Source organism: Artemia franciscana, chromosome 1 (assembly GCF_032884065.1).
Source record: "Artemia franciscana chromosome 1, ASM3288406v1, whole genome shotgun sequence".
Classification (NCBI taxonomy): Eukaryota; Metazoa; Arthropoda; class Branchiopoda; order Anostraca; family Artemiidae; genus Artemia; species Artemia franciscana.
In genome coordinates, this window is record NC_088863.1 from 31,282,756 (window position 1) to 31,299,801 (window position 17,046).

Here is a 17,046-nt window from a genome sequence, read left to right on the forward strand (position 1 = left end):
ATGTTTGTAGGATCGGAAAAATATCAAGCAATTCAGCGTTTAGTTAAGCTGAAATGATGCTTTAGCCCTTTGAGAGGTTAAAGGGGATGCAAGGACATCATTCTTTATCTTCATTTCTGTTTGGTTTTTACCTCATTGTTTACATTAATTTATGTTTCTTCTTGGTTCATTTCTCCCTTCGTAGTAATTTCTGTTCTATTGAAGATTGACGTCAACTATAAGCAACTTCATGCTTTAAGCTTCATTTCCGCCTTATACTTTTCACGGGAAAGGTTTTTTAACTTTTAAATGTAGTTGTTTATCTTGGGGGGGGGATTCCCTAGTAAGAACATCCTGTGAAATAACAGGAATTATGCTTCCCCCTTCCCTAATAGGAACATACCAAGAAACAATAAATTTTGGTCTCAAAGTTCCATAAAGACATTACTTAAGAAACACTTTAGTGATTTTAGATCATTTTTAAGAAGATTGATTGAAAAAAAGTTAAAAAAAAAACGCAAAAATTATTCCGTATATGAGGGGGGTGCTCCCTCCTTAATCCTTCGATCGTTATGCTAAAGTTTTCAGGGCTCTAAAAAAGCTTCCTATTCCAATTAAAGCTTCTTGCTTTAAGCTGATTTTTAAAAATCTAATTTCTGATTGTTTTTCAAATTAAGTCGGGAAATCTGACTCCCCCTCCGTGGAAAATCTTGTAAAATCTCTTCCTTACATAGAATTACTCCCGCAGAAATTTGTCACTGTGCAAAATCCTGCTGAACCATTCCCTCCTCGCTGAAAATTCCTCCGGAAAATCTTATTTCATTTGAAAAAAAAACTTTTTTTTTTAAATTTCATTTCTGATTGTTTTTGAAGTTTTGCCAGAAATTCCTTCCCCTCCTCCCTCCACGAAAATTTTTCTTCTGAAAATCTCTCCAAAAAATTCTATATATTCCCCAATAACAAATACTATGTTTAAACAACGTGTAAATTGCCTAACTTGCAACCCTTTCCCCAGGGATATGAAAAACATGTCGTACCTAAAGGCACAACTATTGGACATTTCAATTGTCCTGAATCAAATGGCTATCTCAAAATTTTGATTAAATATCTTTCGTGAAAATGGGACTTGGGGTGGGGGGGGTCTGTTGTCCTCCAATCTTTTTGGTCACTTAAAAAGGGCCCTAGAACTTTTAGTTTCCATTTGAGAGCACTCCCGATCTTCTTGGACTATTGGTTCGACGCGATCACCCTTAAAAGTAAATAAACAAATAAAGGCACATGCGTGATCTTTCTTCTATCAAAAATCACCGAATTCCATATTTTTTTGCAGATGGAACCTTGTTACCTCTACAATAGAGTTCTCCAATACCTCCTAAGAGTCATAGAATCTTAAGGAAGATCACACAGTCAGATTCAACGTTTCAGAGAACCCTAATATAGAAGTTTAAAGCTCCTATTTGCAAAAATGTGGGATTTTGTATTTTTGCCAGAAGAAAGATCACCGATGCGTGTTTATTTTATTTTTTTCCAGGGGTAATCGTATCAACTCATTGGTCCTAGAATATCGTCAGAGGGCTCAATTTAACGGAAATTAAAATTTCTAGTGCCTATCTAAGCGACCGAAAAAGTGGAGGGCAACTAGGCCCCCGCTACTCTCATTTTTCCCCAAGGTCACCCAGTCAAAAATTTTAGATACTTTGCCCATTTTTTACATATAGTATAGGTTATTGCGAAATATACAGATGTTTCAATGGTGAATTAGTGGGGGTTAGGCCTACGTAAGAGCATATTTCCATGGAGGATTTTTTCATAGGGAAGGATTTTCAATGAAGGATGCGCCGGATTTCCCAGCATTATTTGAAAAATGATCAGAAATGAAATAAAAAACAAGTTTTTTTTCAGCTGAAAGTAAGGAGCGACATTAAAACTTAAAACTTACAGGAATTATTACGTATATGGGGGGGTTTGCCCCCTCGTCAATTGCTTGCCATTTACGATGAAGTCTTTTTTTAGTACTTTCAAAAGAGCTATTTATTCTAATTAAACGGACTTTGTGATTCAGGGATCATTCTTAAAGAATTGGAACAAAAGTCGAACTTAAGCGTAAAGAGCGAGGTATTGACGAGGGGGGTGAACGCCCTCATGTACTCAATATTTTCTTTTCATTTTAAGTTTTAATGTTGCTCCTTACTTTCAGTTGAAAAAAAAACTTTTTTTATTTAATCAGTGTAAAAACCCAATTCTTTGGATGTATTGATCAAATTCCTTTATTTTGTATTTTGGTTACTGTTGGTCTGAGTCGCTCTTTACTTACAGTTTGTTACCAAGAATTGTTTTTTATGGTTTTACCTGTTAAGGACTACATTGTGGAGAAGACATTTATTGCAAATAAAAAAAAATTCTAATTTTTAGGCTATGGAAGAGAGCTGTCCTTCTCACCACGACAGTGGCGTAGGCTTAGGAGCAGATGAAGGTATTTCGTCTTTGCCGAGGACTGAAGGGTTAGTTTTTTTGGCTATTATTTTTATTATATTTTATTCTTTCCCGCAAGTTTCTCAAACCCCGTTCTTGCTGGAGTACATCCATGATTATATTTAGCGATTTTTTTTCCAAACAGACATTAGTGTATATCATAAAGAAGTACTGATTTCATATAGCTTACTTATTTCGGGAGGATATTCTGACCCTCCCCTCTCCAACCCTTTCGGTTGCACTATTGTCGCATTTTTGATTTCCTGCTTACGCTTAAAGAATAAAATCTACCTTTTTGTTGCTTACCTTTAACCAATATCAAGTTTGGTAAATTCCCAAAAAATATCCGTTCCCGTGTTTCTTCAATTCCGAAAACCTTCAACTTCTGCTGTCAAACGGATCATAGGGTTTTTTTCAAATAAATTGTAAATTTTCCAACTAAAAACATTGTTGAACATAAAACTAAATTAGTTTAGTGAGGATTTACTTTCTTTACAGCTATTTATTATTCTTACTAATTCTTGCAGCGAATAAAAAGAAAGAGCCCCATGAATATCAGGAATATCATTAAGACAGAAAATGTAACACAAATCCAAGAAAATGAACTTATAACCCTGAGAAGTGGCCGAAATTCTCGTCACTTCTGGTTTGTAAGGAATTGTTTCCCAAGACAAAAAGACAGGGATTATTTTATAGCTTAAATTGAGCAGAAATCCATTCATGAAGTTTAGAACGCACAGCAGTCATCATAAAGTCTCTCCCCCCCCCACCTTACTCATTGAGTATCGATAGGGATTTCCATAAAAAATTGATACATTTCAAAAACAAAACTTGATATAACAGTGTGGTTTTTTATTCAGACACTTGAAAATCAAATGACTCTCCCAATAAAAATGCCCGTATTTGTAAAACACGCCTACTTTCAGGAATGTTTTTCGTCTTATTTGTTAAAACTTCCAGGAAATTAATAACTCAAAACAAGCATTTAAAGTTTTCACTGCTTATAATTTATTCTTTCTTGTGTCGTTGTTAATGAAAGAAACCTTATAGTTCAGCTACTAAAGAAAAAAAAAAGAAAATTCAAAGTAACCCCTATATGTATCGTCTTTCTACTGAAATACAATTCCTTAGAATCAATAAATTTGTCATTCAGTCATAACAAAAACAATAGTTCATGGCAATGTAACACCGAGATCGTGATATCTTTGCAATTCTTGCGAGAGTGGAAAGGAATAAATCCACCCTTCCAGAACAGAATAACAGAACTAAAAACACAAAGAAGTTGATTTATACATATTAAATTGTTTTGACTCTTATTTCGTGAAATCGCTATTCCGTGAAAGTTTTGATTGCCTTCTGCAGAAGCTCGAGCCTTTTTTAGATTATAGTAGTGTGTATTTCTGTCAGAAGTTGCTTCCTATTAGTTTGTTTTTAGATATAGTTTACTATTTGTTTATTTCCTATTGAGTCATAAATAGTTTGAAATATCATGTTTCAGGGAAGGAAGTCTGAAGCAGTGTTGTCAGCTGCTTGGTCTAAAGTTGCGCCGCCTAAAAGTGAAAATGTCCCAAAAGCTCCGTTTTTCTAGTCAAAATGCACAGAATTAACGATTTCCTCTGTCAAAAAATGCGCCAATTCAAAAAATTCAACGCGCAACCGCCTCAAAAAATGCCAAAATGGCACTGATGCGCCCCATCTTGCCACTCTAGTCTGGAGTGTCTTGAAACGTTCAGCTAAATGCCCACAGGACGCAGATTCGGCGACAATGTTGAATTTGGCTTAAATCTAGAGCCACAAGCCCAAAACAAAAAATCCGCATTGCTTGGTTTCAATTTTCTGGACCGAAAAACTAGCTGTATTAAAGGAGTTCAATTTAATAGGGGCATTTCTGACTATGTCATATGTTTCTGAAAAAAGGTGGTTTTACTTTTTGAGCTTTAGCAGATATTGAAGTATAATGTTTGATGCTGGATATAGGGTGACTTCGAATTCTGTCAAAATGTGTAGTAAGTATTAAACGATAATGTTAGTAGCCTAGCCTTACTCACATTTAATTCCTGTAAGCATCTTCCGGAGTATGAATAAATTTAGTGTAAAAGAACAATTTTATCAAGTGGGAACCTAGTTAGGGAATATGAAATTTATGTCATTTTAAGTATTTAATCAGCATTTTATTTTTAAAAAGTTTTCAGCATTGGGTGCGAGTCGGCAATAATCTACTGATAATGCAGTCCAAATGATTTAGTTCTGTTTTCTGTTTTAAGGTCTAATTCAAGTATAATTGAGCCTGTTGTATCACCCTCTCCTGAAGATGGTTCCTTTGACAAGGAAAGGGATAAAGAGCCGATTGCCTCCTCGTGTTCTGGCACCAATTCAAGCAAATCCAGTCTAGCGAGCAGAAGGAGTAGTGCTCTTGTTGCTGGTACAGATACAGAGCTGTACATGGTATGTTTTTTGTTCATTGAAAATCTATGCTGTATTTTAGAATTCAAACCTAATTGAGATTATTAATTAGATAACTAGCCACCAATGTTGAAATTGCCACCAACGTCTAAGGAATGAGATCGAGACTCGAAACTCCCTGGCTGAGAGCATGGATGTCAAAGATTCATGTATAGGCCTACTATTGAAAATACTTTTTTTTTTTTTTTTTTTTTTTTTTTTTTTTTTTTTTTTTTTTTTTTTTTTTTGTGATATTGAAAACAAGTTTTCTAGTCAACCACTACTAATTTTCTAGGTTAATTTTTCTAACTTTTTATCCTCCTTAACCAACCTAGATTTCACTGAGTGATATTCGACTATTCTTTCAACTAACAAAATTACTTCTTTTTTTTAGTCTATTCAGATTTTTCGTTATATTTTTTTCTTTGTTTACTATTACATACATTTTACTACGATTTTCCTTTATTTTTGCCCACTGAATAATCAAAGAAGGAGCAAACGCTTTTATACTTGGAAATGTGGTTTTGAAACCTAATGTGGACAGCTTTTTTAATTAATAGAAATTTAAATTATGAGAACCATGCAAAGAAATTGGAGTATAATCTTTATGTGATCTTCCTGTCATTATTACTGAGGGAACTGTTCTCATCTCTTTGCAAATGGCTAAAGTTTAAAACCCTTTTCATGTAATTTTGTCTGGAATTTTTCTTTAGTGTCTAATGAGTCTAGGAAAGATAATCATTTTTTAGACGAGCAAAAACCTAATTGAAACAGTAGTTGTTACGCGAGAAGCTGACTAGTTGCGACAAAAATTAGTGCAAATTTTTTCCACTTTTTTACATAAAATCATTAAATAATAGTTAAATAAACCTAAAAGATTTTGATATGTCAACCGTTTTTAGAGACCTTTCCTTCGCTTTTCTAGTTATTATAACTGATACACATTAAAATTTTGTATCTATTATCTGATCCGCTGACACTTGTTAGAAAATCATGTAGGGGGAGGGACAAAAATGTTCTTAGGACCCCTTTTATTTCCCCATGGTGGGTTTCCAGGAATCTAAAATTAATTCTTTGGAATGAAACAATTGATCGAGCAGTACCTTTTACCGTTATAACGTAGGGACGACTGTTTCTGAGAGTAGCCTTTCTCCCAAGAAATAAAATTAAAAGTCGTTAGAATTCAAAAATTATTCGAGGAATAAAGTCTCCAGGGAAGAAGTTGATAAAGGTTCTCGATATCCTGATTCTAACAATGTGAAGTATGTATGTAATTGAGGCTTAGAAATTCCTGGCTAGAAAGGTATATAATGTCTACTTGTGATAAGGAAGTGAGGCACTTGTCCTATAATTTGTTTTACCTGGAAGGGGAGGAAGGAACTTAAAAATTAAAAGAAAACAAGTGGAAAGGTATGAAAAATGTAATGCAGTCTGAAAAAAAAGCTGAAGAAATCTTGGGTTTTTGGTGGCATGAAACTCGTTAGTGATACTCTGTTCTTTATGAGAATTTGCTCTGAAATTGAGATTTGGAAATATAGCCAAACCCTTTAGAATCTTTTGTTTTTATGTTCCTATAATTAATATGGCATATGTTGTACTGTGCTGTGACCCGAGATGGACTTTAAACCCTATTTTGTTTGCATATTAATCTAAGGTAAATGGTAATTCAAGATTGGATTATTTTTTGCTACCCCAAATGCCTTTTTTAATGATAATATTTTGGTGTTTCAGGGAGATAATCCGTTGTTATTGATTTTGCTTTTGGCACAAGCTTGAAATAAATTACAAGAAATATATATATATATATATATATATATATATATATATATATATATATATATGTTTATGCCATATGTTTTTGTTTAGAAATCTCAAAACAAAAATATAAAAATATATAGCGTCGTTAATCAGTCGGGGGGGGGGGGGGGGCTCTGGTAGTGTCTGGATTTACATTGATAGTCATCCGTGATTTCATAATCCTATCATGTTACAAACAAGCCAAAACGGCCTGCTTGGCGGGAGTTTCTGGCTCTCTTCGGTCATTTGGACCTACGGCTCTCGCTTTGGGGGTACTGTTAATTAGGTCTTTGTCCATCGTAGCTGGCAATCCCTTCACTTGGTCTGTGCTCTACATGGTTTAAATATAAAAAAAAGTTTAAAATGTCGATATTACCGGTTAAAACTTAGTGTTTCTTTCAAAATGTGCTATGCACAGGCAAAATCACTTTACTTGCAAGTTGAGTTCTGGGATTAAATTGAGTTTATTCATTCAACCGATGGTGGAGGGTTATGCATAAGATTAAATAAAATATTCATTGACAACGAGAAAAGCAGATTTTATCGACCCACAGTCCTAGTGGAGTTCGAACCCACAGACCTAGGATTTATGCTCACTAACTGAGCTAGTTGGGTTTATTTTATTTATTTTGAACTTTTGTTTTTCCCCTTTTATTAAATAAAATATTCATTTCCGACGAGAAAAGGCCGACGATTTAATATAAAATGCACGGTGTTTCTCCTGTAACAAACTTTTATTAGACAATGTCTTCTTTTAAAACCTTACTGCAGATTCTATGAAATTACGGGTGGCCATTCCTTATGGCTTGCAGCAAGTGATGCCCCTGTTTCCTTGCTGCTTTAAATTTACAAATGCCAGAAGACAAATTAAATGTGAAACATATAACTAGACGTTACAAAAAGCTTGCCAAGTTTTGTTATGTTGTCTGAAGTTTTTCCACTTCTGTTAAAATACCCTTTTAAAGACTATTCTGCAGTATATTTAATATCGAGGAAGGGTATAATATTCTTTCCCCACACATAAAAGAATGATAAACCTCTCAATGAGTATTCGAGTCAAAAATCAAAACTCGCTAAACTTCTCAAGACTGGCAGTTTCTCTCTTTCTTGTTGCCATAACTCATGTGATGTCTCATAAAATATATATTTTTGTTATTTATTAACAAAAAAAACTTCAAAAAAACCCCTCAAAATTTGTTTATTTTCATTTTTGTTAGGTTTTTCTGAGTCGAACAATTTTTTATTTGGGGGGGGGGGGGGGGGTAAACCTGCTTAATCCCCCCGCCCTCGGATGTGGACTTAGCAAGAGTAAAACTTTTCACTCTCAGTTTACTGGTTTGTCTGTCTTTCAGATTGAAAAGAAAATGAGCGATATTCAACTCGACTGCCGAGAGCTTGAAGAGAAAAATCTACAAAAAAATCAGTGTTCTACTGAAAGTGAACCAGAACATATTTATGAAACTATTCCTGGATCAACGGTGATCGATGAGCCAATTTATTGTGTTCCTTTTGAACCTAAAAAGGCAAAGAAAAACTCCAAACGACCGGTAATAGTGAGAGACAAGAGCATTGACAAAAGTAAGGAAGTTCATCAGTGGTTACGCCATCTTCTCCCTTCTTCAGAAGGAGTAAAAAACATTCATCCAGAGTCTTCAAAACCTATAAAAACGTGTGAAAAATGGTTTGATAAAGTTGATCCTAATAGATGGCCCGATAAAATCCCAGATTCTGCCAAAATAGAATCTGGAATTTCTAGTTGGAATAAAACGTCATCAACGAAAAATAGTAGTAGTAGTGGAGATTCAGCGAAAAAAGCAAAGGAACAAAGACGTAGGCCAAAAGAGCAAGAACCTAGGTTAACCATGTCATTGGGTCAGGATTTGTGCCAATCGACTTTATTTCTGAATCCTATTTCAAACAAAATTGCTAGATCTTTTAGACCTAGTGACGAAAATCAGGCATGCAAAAGCTGTCAAAATTGCAGACAAGTGCTCCCAAAGAAGAGAAGTATGCTGAACAGTTACAAAATCGAACATTCGTTTAATGCAACCAATTATCCAAGATCAAATAGGCAAAGCACTTTCCCTCCTCATGCCTCAGAAGCAAAACATAATGTGTTAAACCAAAGAATAATTGATTCTAGTCGAAATGTGTGTGACTCTCAAAAGTTTGTTGAACAATCGACAGGAGTACCTCCTGTTATGTATACAGATGCAGCTAATCTGCAGCAGACGATTATGCTGCAGCAAAAATTGTTTAGAGACAATCTACTGAAGCAGCAGCAGCGTCAGAGTGCTGAGCCAGAAATGGAGTGGAGAGTCAACAAAGGACCCGACGGCACCAGATATGTTTCTAGACGACCAGTTAGAGATAGAATATTGAAAGATAGAGCAAGGACAGTGACAGAAGAGAGGGCTGGACTTACTACGGATGACGACGCTATGTCGGAACTCAAGGTAATAGTTATTTGGTCAAAACCATCAAATTTACTTCAACTTTTTGAAGGATTGACTCTGTAAAGTTAGACCGAACGGATTGTATAAGCTAAGGATTATGTAAAAAAAAAAAAAAAGATTATCTAACTAAAGACTATACGAAGCTAAAACTTACCCAAATGAGGGAGCTTAGCCTTGATGACCCTTTTCTGTGCATTATTTTACTCATCTCCCAAATTCCTGTATATGTCCCTTGGGTGAGACATCTAAAATAAAAAAAATAAAAATTCATGCAATGTATAAGTAATTAAGGCATTACTGCTTTGTGGAAATTCTATTGTTTTAATAGTTTATCGATCAATGTTATTTACCAAGGGTCCAAGATAAATGTATCTGGAAGAAAATGTATTAATAAAACCTTTTCGGTCATATTTAGTTGATGAATTTAGCTAGCCTATATCTTATTTACTTTTGCTTGATATCTGGGGATTAATTGAAATGCCCAAACCTCTCCTCCTTTAAAAACAAATCAGAAAAAGAGCCAATTTCTTTTTCGTGGTTCAAGAGAAAATCTAAGATTTTGGCAAAATTCCGGGAAGTATGGCTGTCAGTCTGTTGGTAAACAAAAAGAACACTCGCATCATTGATTATTATCTCAGCGCGATGCAATAAAATCCTCGGAGACAGATTGAAAAGAACTAAATTAATGACATTTGAAATTTGACGCATAGAAAGAATTTCTTTTTTAATTAAATTCATTGACGAAATGTGAATCCATAAACCGAGCGAAAGTGAAAGAATTTTTTTTTCGCAATGATTGACACTTGTAAAAAAAAGAAATAAGTGCTTTTATTAATCAAAACCTTTATTCGTATTCTATGAATCTATAACTAAGAGCATGGAAGCAAATAATTATAAATTTGTTATAACCTTTAGTAAATGCAACCGAAAGTAATTGGTTTAATATTTAAAAAGTTGTATTAGCATTAAAATATTGCCCGACTAAGTAAATAAAAGCCTTAGTTTTATCTCAGAAAGCCTATAATTAACTCTGATGAAACTCTGATTAACTCTGATTTTAATTGATTTGATTTTTTTTAAGAAAACAAAAATTAGGAGAAACATGCCAGTTGAATGTGTCAAACCACACCAATTTATTTTAATTTTGAGATTGAAAATATTGGAACTGGTTTTCCGGTGCATTCGTATTAAAACACAGGTTATATGGCAAAAAATATGGATATAACCCTACTGAGTATTTACAGTGCTTGTATTTGAAGTACGTTCTGTATAAAGAATCAAATTATTTGGGAAATAATCAAGTGCAACTTTCCTGGAGTAGTAATTATAAGACAGTTTAAGATATTACTTAAGCACTTAGTCGCCAAGTCAACAGAAAGGAACATGAAATTCCACGCATAATTTTTAGATATCTCATGTCTAATAATCAAACGTTAACTTTTTTAACTATTCATTTTTAAAACAATCAGTTTGTGCTTCTGTGATACTGCGATATGCCACAAATAAAATCTATTAAACTTATTGAGCTTGATTTTTTGCCAGCCTTTACTCAAGTTTTGTAGCAAGCACTTCAGTACAATGTCCCACGGGCAAGGGCGTATCCAAGATTTTTGGTCGGGGGAAAAAGTACAATGAACTTAAAAAATGTCTCAGAAATTTGTTTATATGCAGCGTTTTTACGAGTTGGATAAAAAATTAGGGGGGACCCTACCATTCCCCTTGGCTGTGACCCTACCCATGGGAGAAAAAGTAGATACATTCCAGTGGGAAGTTATGTTTTTTAGCAGTTTTTAACTTGGGTCTGCAACCCCTCCACATGGATTCTGAAAAGCGAACAATTGCTGAGTTCTTTATTTTAACTCCTTTAGCGGTGGTTCTGCGCTTCTCTCTAAATAATGCTTGATATGTATTTTTACCATAAAAGTGTATAGGCATAGCTTGAGACTGCGATTTTCATTTCTTCTTGGTCTCCTGCTCCCCCCCCCTCCCAGAAATACCAATTTACCGGAATTTAGGGATACGTCTTATCCAAATTATCAAATATTTCAATTTAATTTCCCCTCTCCCGACGAAAAATCCGCACCCACAAAAACAAATCACAAAGCCCTTACAGAAAAGCTTCGGTGGTTTCTTGGGTGGTTTATCCAAAATGGCAAAGGAGGGAGTTTTTGGAGGAATTAGAAAAAAGGGGGCAAAAATCCCTTTGAATATACCTTGTTCATTTATTTTATTCATTTCGGTTTGCTTGCCTTAAAACAAATTGACAATGTTGATTTTGGAAATCAATTTTTTGAAAACTTGTATTGCTTAAATGTTCTGAAATGGAAAACTTTTCGTATCGTTTCGAAGGTAAGATTCGTATAGCCTAAAAAAGCTAGTAGAAAAGCAGAGACTGGTGGAAAAATCTGCTTTATTTTGAGTACACAGTCTCAGACACCGTAGAAAATCCCTCCGATGAGTTAGATATTATCACGGCAACTATTTCAGTTTCAGCGTTCTTGCCATGTCGTCTCAAAGAAGCCGACGAATGTTTTCTGACAGCTTCGGCGATAAGATTGTCGTAATTAGGCTCAAACAAATGAGAGAAACAAGTCTTGTTCAAACGCCCACGGAGTGATATTTCAGATGAAAATTAGGTTGTACAAACAACGAAGACATAAAAACGATCGGCTCCGTCTGCATGTTTTGTTTTCTATTTGATAAACCTGTATTTCGTTTGTTTACTATCTTGGCTTATTCCTGTCTTTTTTCTTATCTGTTTAAAAATAAATCGAAGAAAAAGAAAACCTGCAACATAAAGATTTTCTCTTTTTGTTTGTTATATACATTATTTCTAAACTTTGGGGTGTGGCATACTGTTTGGAGGGGATTAGGTCTTGTAGTGTCTTATTGTACGGCTTCGATACAGGGGTCTCTTGACCTCCCCGAAATTCAAGTTATACTCTTATTCCTACGGAAGAAATCATCACAGCACATACTGCCCTAGACTAAAACAGTTGTGCATGCTCCTCCATCGACCCAATATATTAAGAGCTTCATTCTTTATTCTTCTTTATTTTGGGGGGAGGGGGTCTGGAGTCAATTGGCCTTAGTAGCCTGAACCTCGAATCGTTTTTTTTTTATTCTATTAACAATAATGATAATAAAGATATTGATGGCTCAAGGATATTGTTGTGGTTTCGAAGTCTAAAATCAAAAACGGTAACTATTTATTGAACAAATGGCATTTGATAGCAAGAACAGTTAATATTTGAAGGTTTTGAAGTCGCTAACTAAAAATGTGAAGCTTAACTCACAATACGAATGTTGTAGTACAAAACACAGTTTATATAAAAAATTCCCAAAATGCCTTTCAATTTCCACTTAAGTATGCATCCAAGGATTTGCTATCTTGTTTATTATGAGGCAATCCACAGTTCCTTGGTTTGCGGTGGCCTCCTATCAAATTTTACAAGTCTCCTAAGAAACATCGCCTTACTGAAAAGTGAGGCTTTTTGGGAGTATGGTTTTTGTCGAATGGGGATTGTGGGTGTGTAGTACATAATTTTGAGTAAACTATACATACTTACAGTAGTGAGTATCGAAAGCTTAGTGCATTTCGAATACTAACAAACTGTCAGAAAATCAGACATTCAAACAGAACCTATAGCAAATTAGTTTACCCTAATAAATGGGGACACGACACATGTAAAGCACTGAATTATAGCTAAGCAATTTACTAACAACAGTACTTCTATAGTGGGTTAGGTTGCACATTCGCTATATTGTAGTTTTACCCTCTGTTTGTAATAAATGACTTAAAAAGGACCTTAATTAGGCCCATCAGTTTGCTTTCTGCACAAACCGGACCATTTCTTGCGTTCAGTGTTTTAAGCGTTTTCAGTGTTTAATATGGCCGAATTATCTCTGTACAAAATCATAAATCTATGATCTGAAAATCAGAAATTTTTCTTTGACAAATCATGGCTTGAATTTACGGCGCCAGATGAAAATTGATACCAAGTTATACTGAGTTTTAAATTGGAACAGTTTGAAATTTAGGCGCCTAACGGTTTTCAGACATCACCAATCGATACGACAGGATTGTTAACGATAATAGATTTTGTGACAGTTATTTTCCCCATAAATTTACTTCTATTTTATTCTATTTGTGTCGAATCTAAATAAAACCCATAACAAATTCAAATATTTTGTTCGGTTTTTGCCGTTCGAGATCTCCTATATTCGTTCAGATATAACATGCTTCAGACCACAATTTGGAAGAAAATGATATTGGTAATTCAGTTCCGTCATTGCATGGATAGTAGCCCTGTGATTATTTCCCATTTAAATCGAGTTTGGCCTGCTCACTGTGAATGTTTTACGTTAGAAATAGAACCTTAGTTACTTGAATGGATTGTAAAATTAAATTAGGGGACCCCTAAAAGACCTTACTTTTCTCCAATACTCAGCAAACTCAATTTTCTTGAAAGACCATTTCACTGGAATACTTTTTCCATAGCTGGGAAAACCGAACCGAAATTCCTCTCTAAATAATCTAAGCTCAATGTTAGGTTAAAGAAACGCTAAAAGGATGTTTGTTTGACAAGGGCTTTGATGTTTTTATTTTTTTTTCTATCTATACCTAGATATTTATATTTCGTTGTAAGTTAATGAAAACTCTTCTCTGGCCTTGCATTTAACTTCGTTTGAAATTGTTAGTTGAGACGCGTTTATAAGACGAGACTAAATACATTCAGGGGAAATAAATTGGTATTTATTACCTACTCCAGCTTGTTCTATCTATAATTATACTTTTAATTAGAAGCATTCTGTATTAATTTTCTCCTTTGGGAGTTGCGCCATTAATCTTAATCATCGCTATTGCAAAGGGAAATATAGTGGTACTTTGAGCTACAGCAGTAACCAGTTCCCTCAAGACAGTTTAGTTGCTTAAAAGTCCCAAGCTCTTTTCCAGTTCGTTCTCCATTCGGAAATAAACGGGGGGGGGGGGGGAACCAAACGAGCTGCAAGGCTGGTGGAACTAACAGTTGAACACACGCATATAAAGTCCAATCTTTTGCAATAAAAACTCGATGTTTGATGGATATGTGGCTAATTGGAGCTCCCCCACTGCCATAATAACGGGAATTTTGAACCTTTTTTGGGGGAGAGGGGGATACTGGGAAGCATTAATTATCTAGATACGTGTGGTATAATTTCCTATAATGTCCCTAGAAACTAACATAAGTGAACTTCTGCGTTCAGACTTAAGCTTCGCTTCAGAAAGTTTGAAAATGTCATTGAGTCTAGATTGTCTTTTAGATTGGTCGCTACTGGAGCAAAGAGGAAAGGAAGGTTCAAGTAGACAAATCTAAAGAAAGGAAGAAGAAATCGCAACATCCCGCACGAATAGCCCCTCCAGTTCAATTTATGGACCCAAAGATGATGAAAAGTAAAAGACAAGAAGACTACATGAGTGAAGAAATCCCTTTAAAGCGGCATGCTTTTACGGACGGAGTTTTGACTGTTACTATTTTGTGATTTAGTATTGTTGATATGTAACATTTCTTAAATGGCAGTGATTTTAATTTTAAGCGAGCGTTTGGCAATTTCTTCCCTTGGTTAACTTTTCCAGTGAGTTTGTTGTATATATAAAACTCTATATTTTAGGGGGATTCAATATAATCAAGTATCAATATTATTGGGCTAATCTTTTTTTTGACAACTTGTATTGATGAAATTAATAAGTTCCATCCTCTTAAATAATTTCAGAGACCATACTGGTTAAGCATGACAAAATGAGCAGAAAATGGATATGTTTCAGTTAGTGAAAATGAAATTTTAGTGCAAATATTTCTACCGAGACCTCCGCTCAACCGTCCTCAGTGGAAAATAGAAAAAGGGCCGTAAAAAACGACCACTATAATAAAAGCGGACCCCGATATTGAATCACAATTCAAAAGACTAGATCTGAGTTCATTTTAATTGATGCCTCTTTGATAGCTAATCGTTTACTGGGTCTTGTATTATCTAACATTTTGTTAGGTTGTGAAGTATTATAGTGTAAAGGAGAAAAATCCGAATTAATAAATTCATAGAGCTCAAATAAGTTTCTCTGGTATCTCTTTTAAGGGCTAATTTTTGGTGTATATATTTCTTAGTTTCGACTGCCTCTCTGAAAATTTGCAAGAGACCTTTAATAGAGGTGTTTTCAGACAAAATGAAGCGTGGGTTGTCGTACACGGGTTGGGGTTGGGCCGCATCCAGGTTTTTTTCGCGCGGGAGGGGAGTTTACAAAATAATTTTTTGTGGGGGGGGGGTGTTACAAAAAATTCAAAAAACGCGAAAGAAATTTCTTTATACTCATTTTTGTTACGTTTATAAGCCAGACAACCATTTTCAAAGGTGGATTCAAACCTCCCTGGATACGGCCTTGGGTTCGGCTAAGGCAGAATCAAAATTCTCGGGCCTTTGACGTAGCTTCGTGGCTTTGTCAAATCAAGATTTGTGTTTCATTTTCACTAGCTGGAAATATATTCCTTTTTTCTTTTCGAATCCGTTCTCATCTCATTTCTTCCTTTAAACATGAGATAACCTTGAAACCTTGATGCAGAAAATGCATAATAAAGCTAATAAATTTAACAAGCTACTTTTTCATAATAATTATGGAAGCGTCTCAAGTGTTTGAACTTATTAAATTTGGAGCGAACCAAAGATTGGGCCATCTTTCAACCATATTAGTTAAATTAGTAGTCTTTACTCTTTAGCAATAGATATATAGCTATGGGTACACTATGTCAGCAATACAGAAATCATTTAGGATATTATCTCTTACCGGGTATTTATGAATAATGGAGTGAAAGGTATTTGTCGAACAGTTTATGCATGTCGAACAACATGTTTCAACATTGAAATTGTTAAGAATATGCATGTACAAAAAAGGTTTTTGCCATTGGCGTCAATCCGTGGAAATTTAGGGGGGGGGGGGGTAAATTCATTTTCAGTGTATTGGGGGGGGAGGATCATTTTGTCGTTGCTCTGATTTTTTCGAGAAATTACCCGAAAAAGTAAGTACTTTTCTAAATCTAGGGAGGAAGAGGCCCACCGTGCCCCCTTCCTCAATTGAATCCATTGGTTTTTTCCCTACAGATTCCAGGGGAGCAAGATGCATCCCTTGCTCTTATTACCAACTACAAATAATGTAATTGCTTAACTTCTAACCTTGCCTCTGATCAGAGAGAATCAAACCGAGTTTTTTTTTCTATAAACAAACGCTAGTGTGGTTGTCGATTGGAAATGCCTCTTGTATCTAAGGAAATGTCTTGGTTGTGCCTAAGGGGGCTATGAATAGCAATACTTTACCTTATCGATTATAAATTCTTTTTAAAGGGCTGTCTGAGGTCCTTATGAGAAGGAAACGGAAATAATTTAAATTCGAGAGAATATCAATTTAATTAAATATATTATTAAGTTCTTAATATTATAGTTGTCTATAGAAGTTTATAATTTAAAATCATGAGCACTTTTCATACTTTAATATTAAAGTATCAAATGGGTGATTGTAAGCACTTTTCAAATGGTGCCTTCCACGGGAAAAAAATTGCTATGATGTTTTCGGTGAGTCTTGAATATTAAGATTAGCTTTGGGGTATTTTTCCAAATGCCTAAACATTGTGGATAATAGAATAGTAGCCTACTCGTATCTTGCATAATCTATTCGGCATGCTTGGAATTAATGTATTATAAACAGAGTATGTGTGAGTAAAATAAAAGGAAATTATTTCTTTTTGTAAAAGGTTATATGTCTTGTAAGTCAGTTGATAAGGCTGTTATTTGTTTCTTTTTTTTACGTTTGATTTTATTATAACCTGAATGAAGTGTTTTTATATACTTGAAGAAATAAAACTGATTATTTGGA

At 34.7% G+C, this 17,046-nt stretch overlaps 1 protein-coding gene and 1 long non-coding RNA gene across 5 annotated transcripts in view; one reads left to right on the top strand and one right to left on the bottom strand.

Moving 5' to 3' along the window:
• LOC136028545 (uncharacterized) overlaps positions 1-12,469 on the bottom strand; it is a 50,159-nt gene extending 37,690 nt beyond the window's left edge. The window contains exons 1-2 of the long non-coding RNA XR_010617835.1: positions 12,443-12,469; positions 9,301-9,391 (exon numbers count right to left, since the gene is read on the bottom strand). This is a non-coding gene — a long non-coding RNA (uncharacterized LOC136028545). The remainder of the gene's footprint in view (positions 1-9,300; positions 9,392-12,442) is intronic.
• The window catches only part of LOC136028525 (PDZ domain-containing RING finger protein 4-like), a 126,962-nt gene extending 109,916 nt beyond the window's left edge, over positions 1-17,046 (top strand). For all 4 annotated transcript variants that reach the window (XM_065706372.1, XM_065706382.1, XM_065706377.1 and 1 more), the window contains 4 exons: positions 2,392-2,480; positions 4,716-4,896; positions 8,043-9,146; positions 14,451-17,046. In XM_065706372.1, coding sequence (XP_065562444.1) covers positions 2,392-2,480; positions 4,716-4,896; positions 8,043-9,146; positions 14,451-14,669 — 1,593 coding nt within the window. In that variant the 3' untranslated portion in view covers positions 14,670-17,046. The remainder of the gene's footprint in view (positions 1-2,391; positions 2,481-4,715; positions 4,897-8,042; positions 9,147-14,450) is intronic.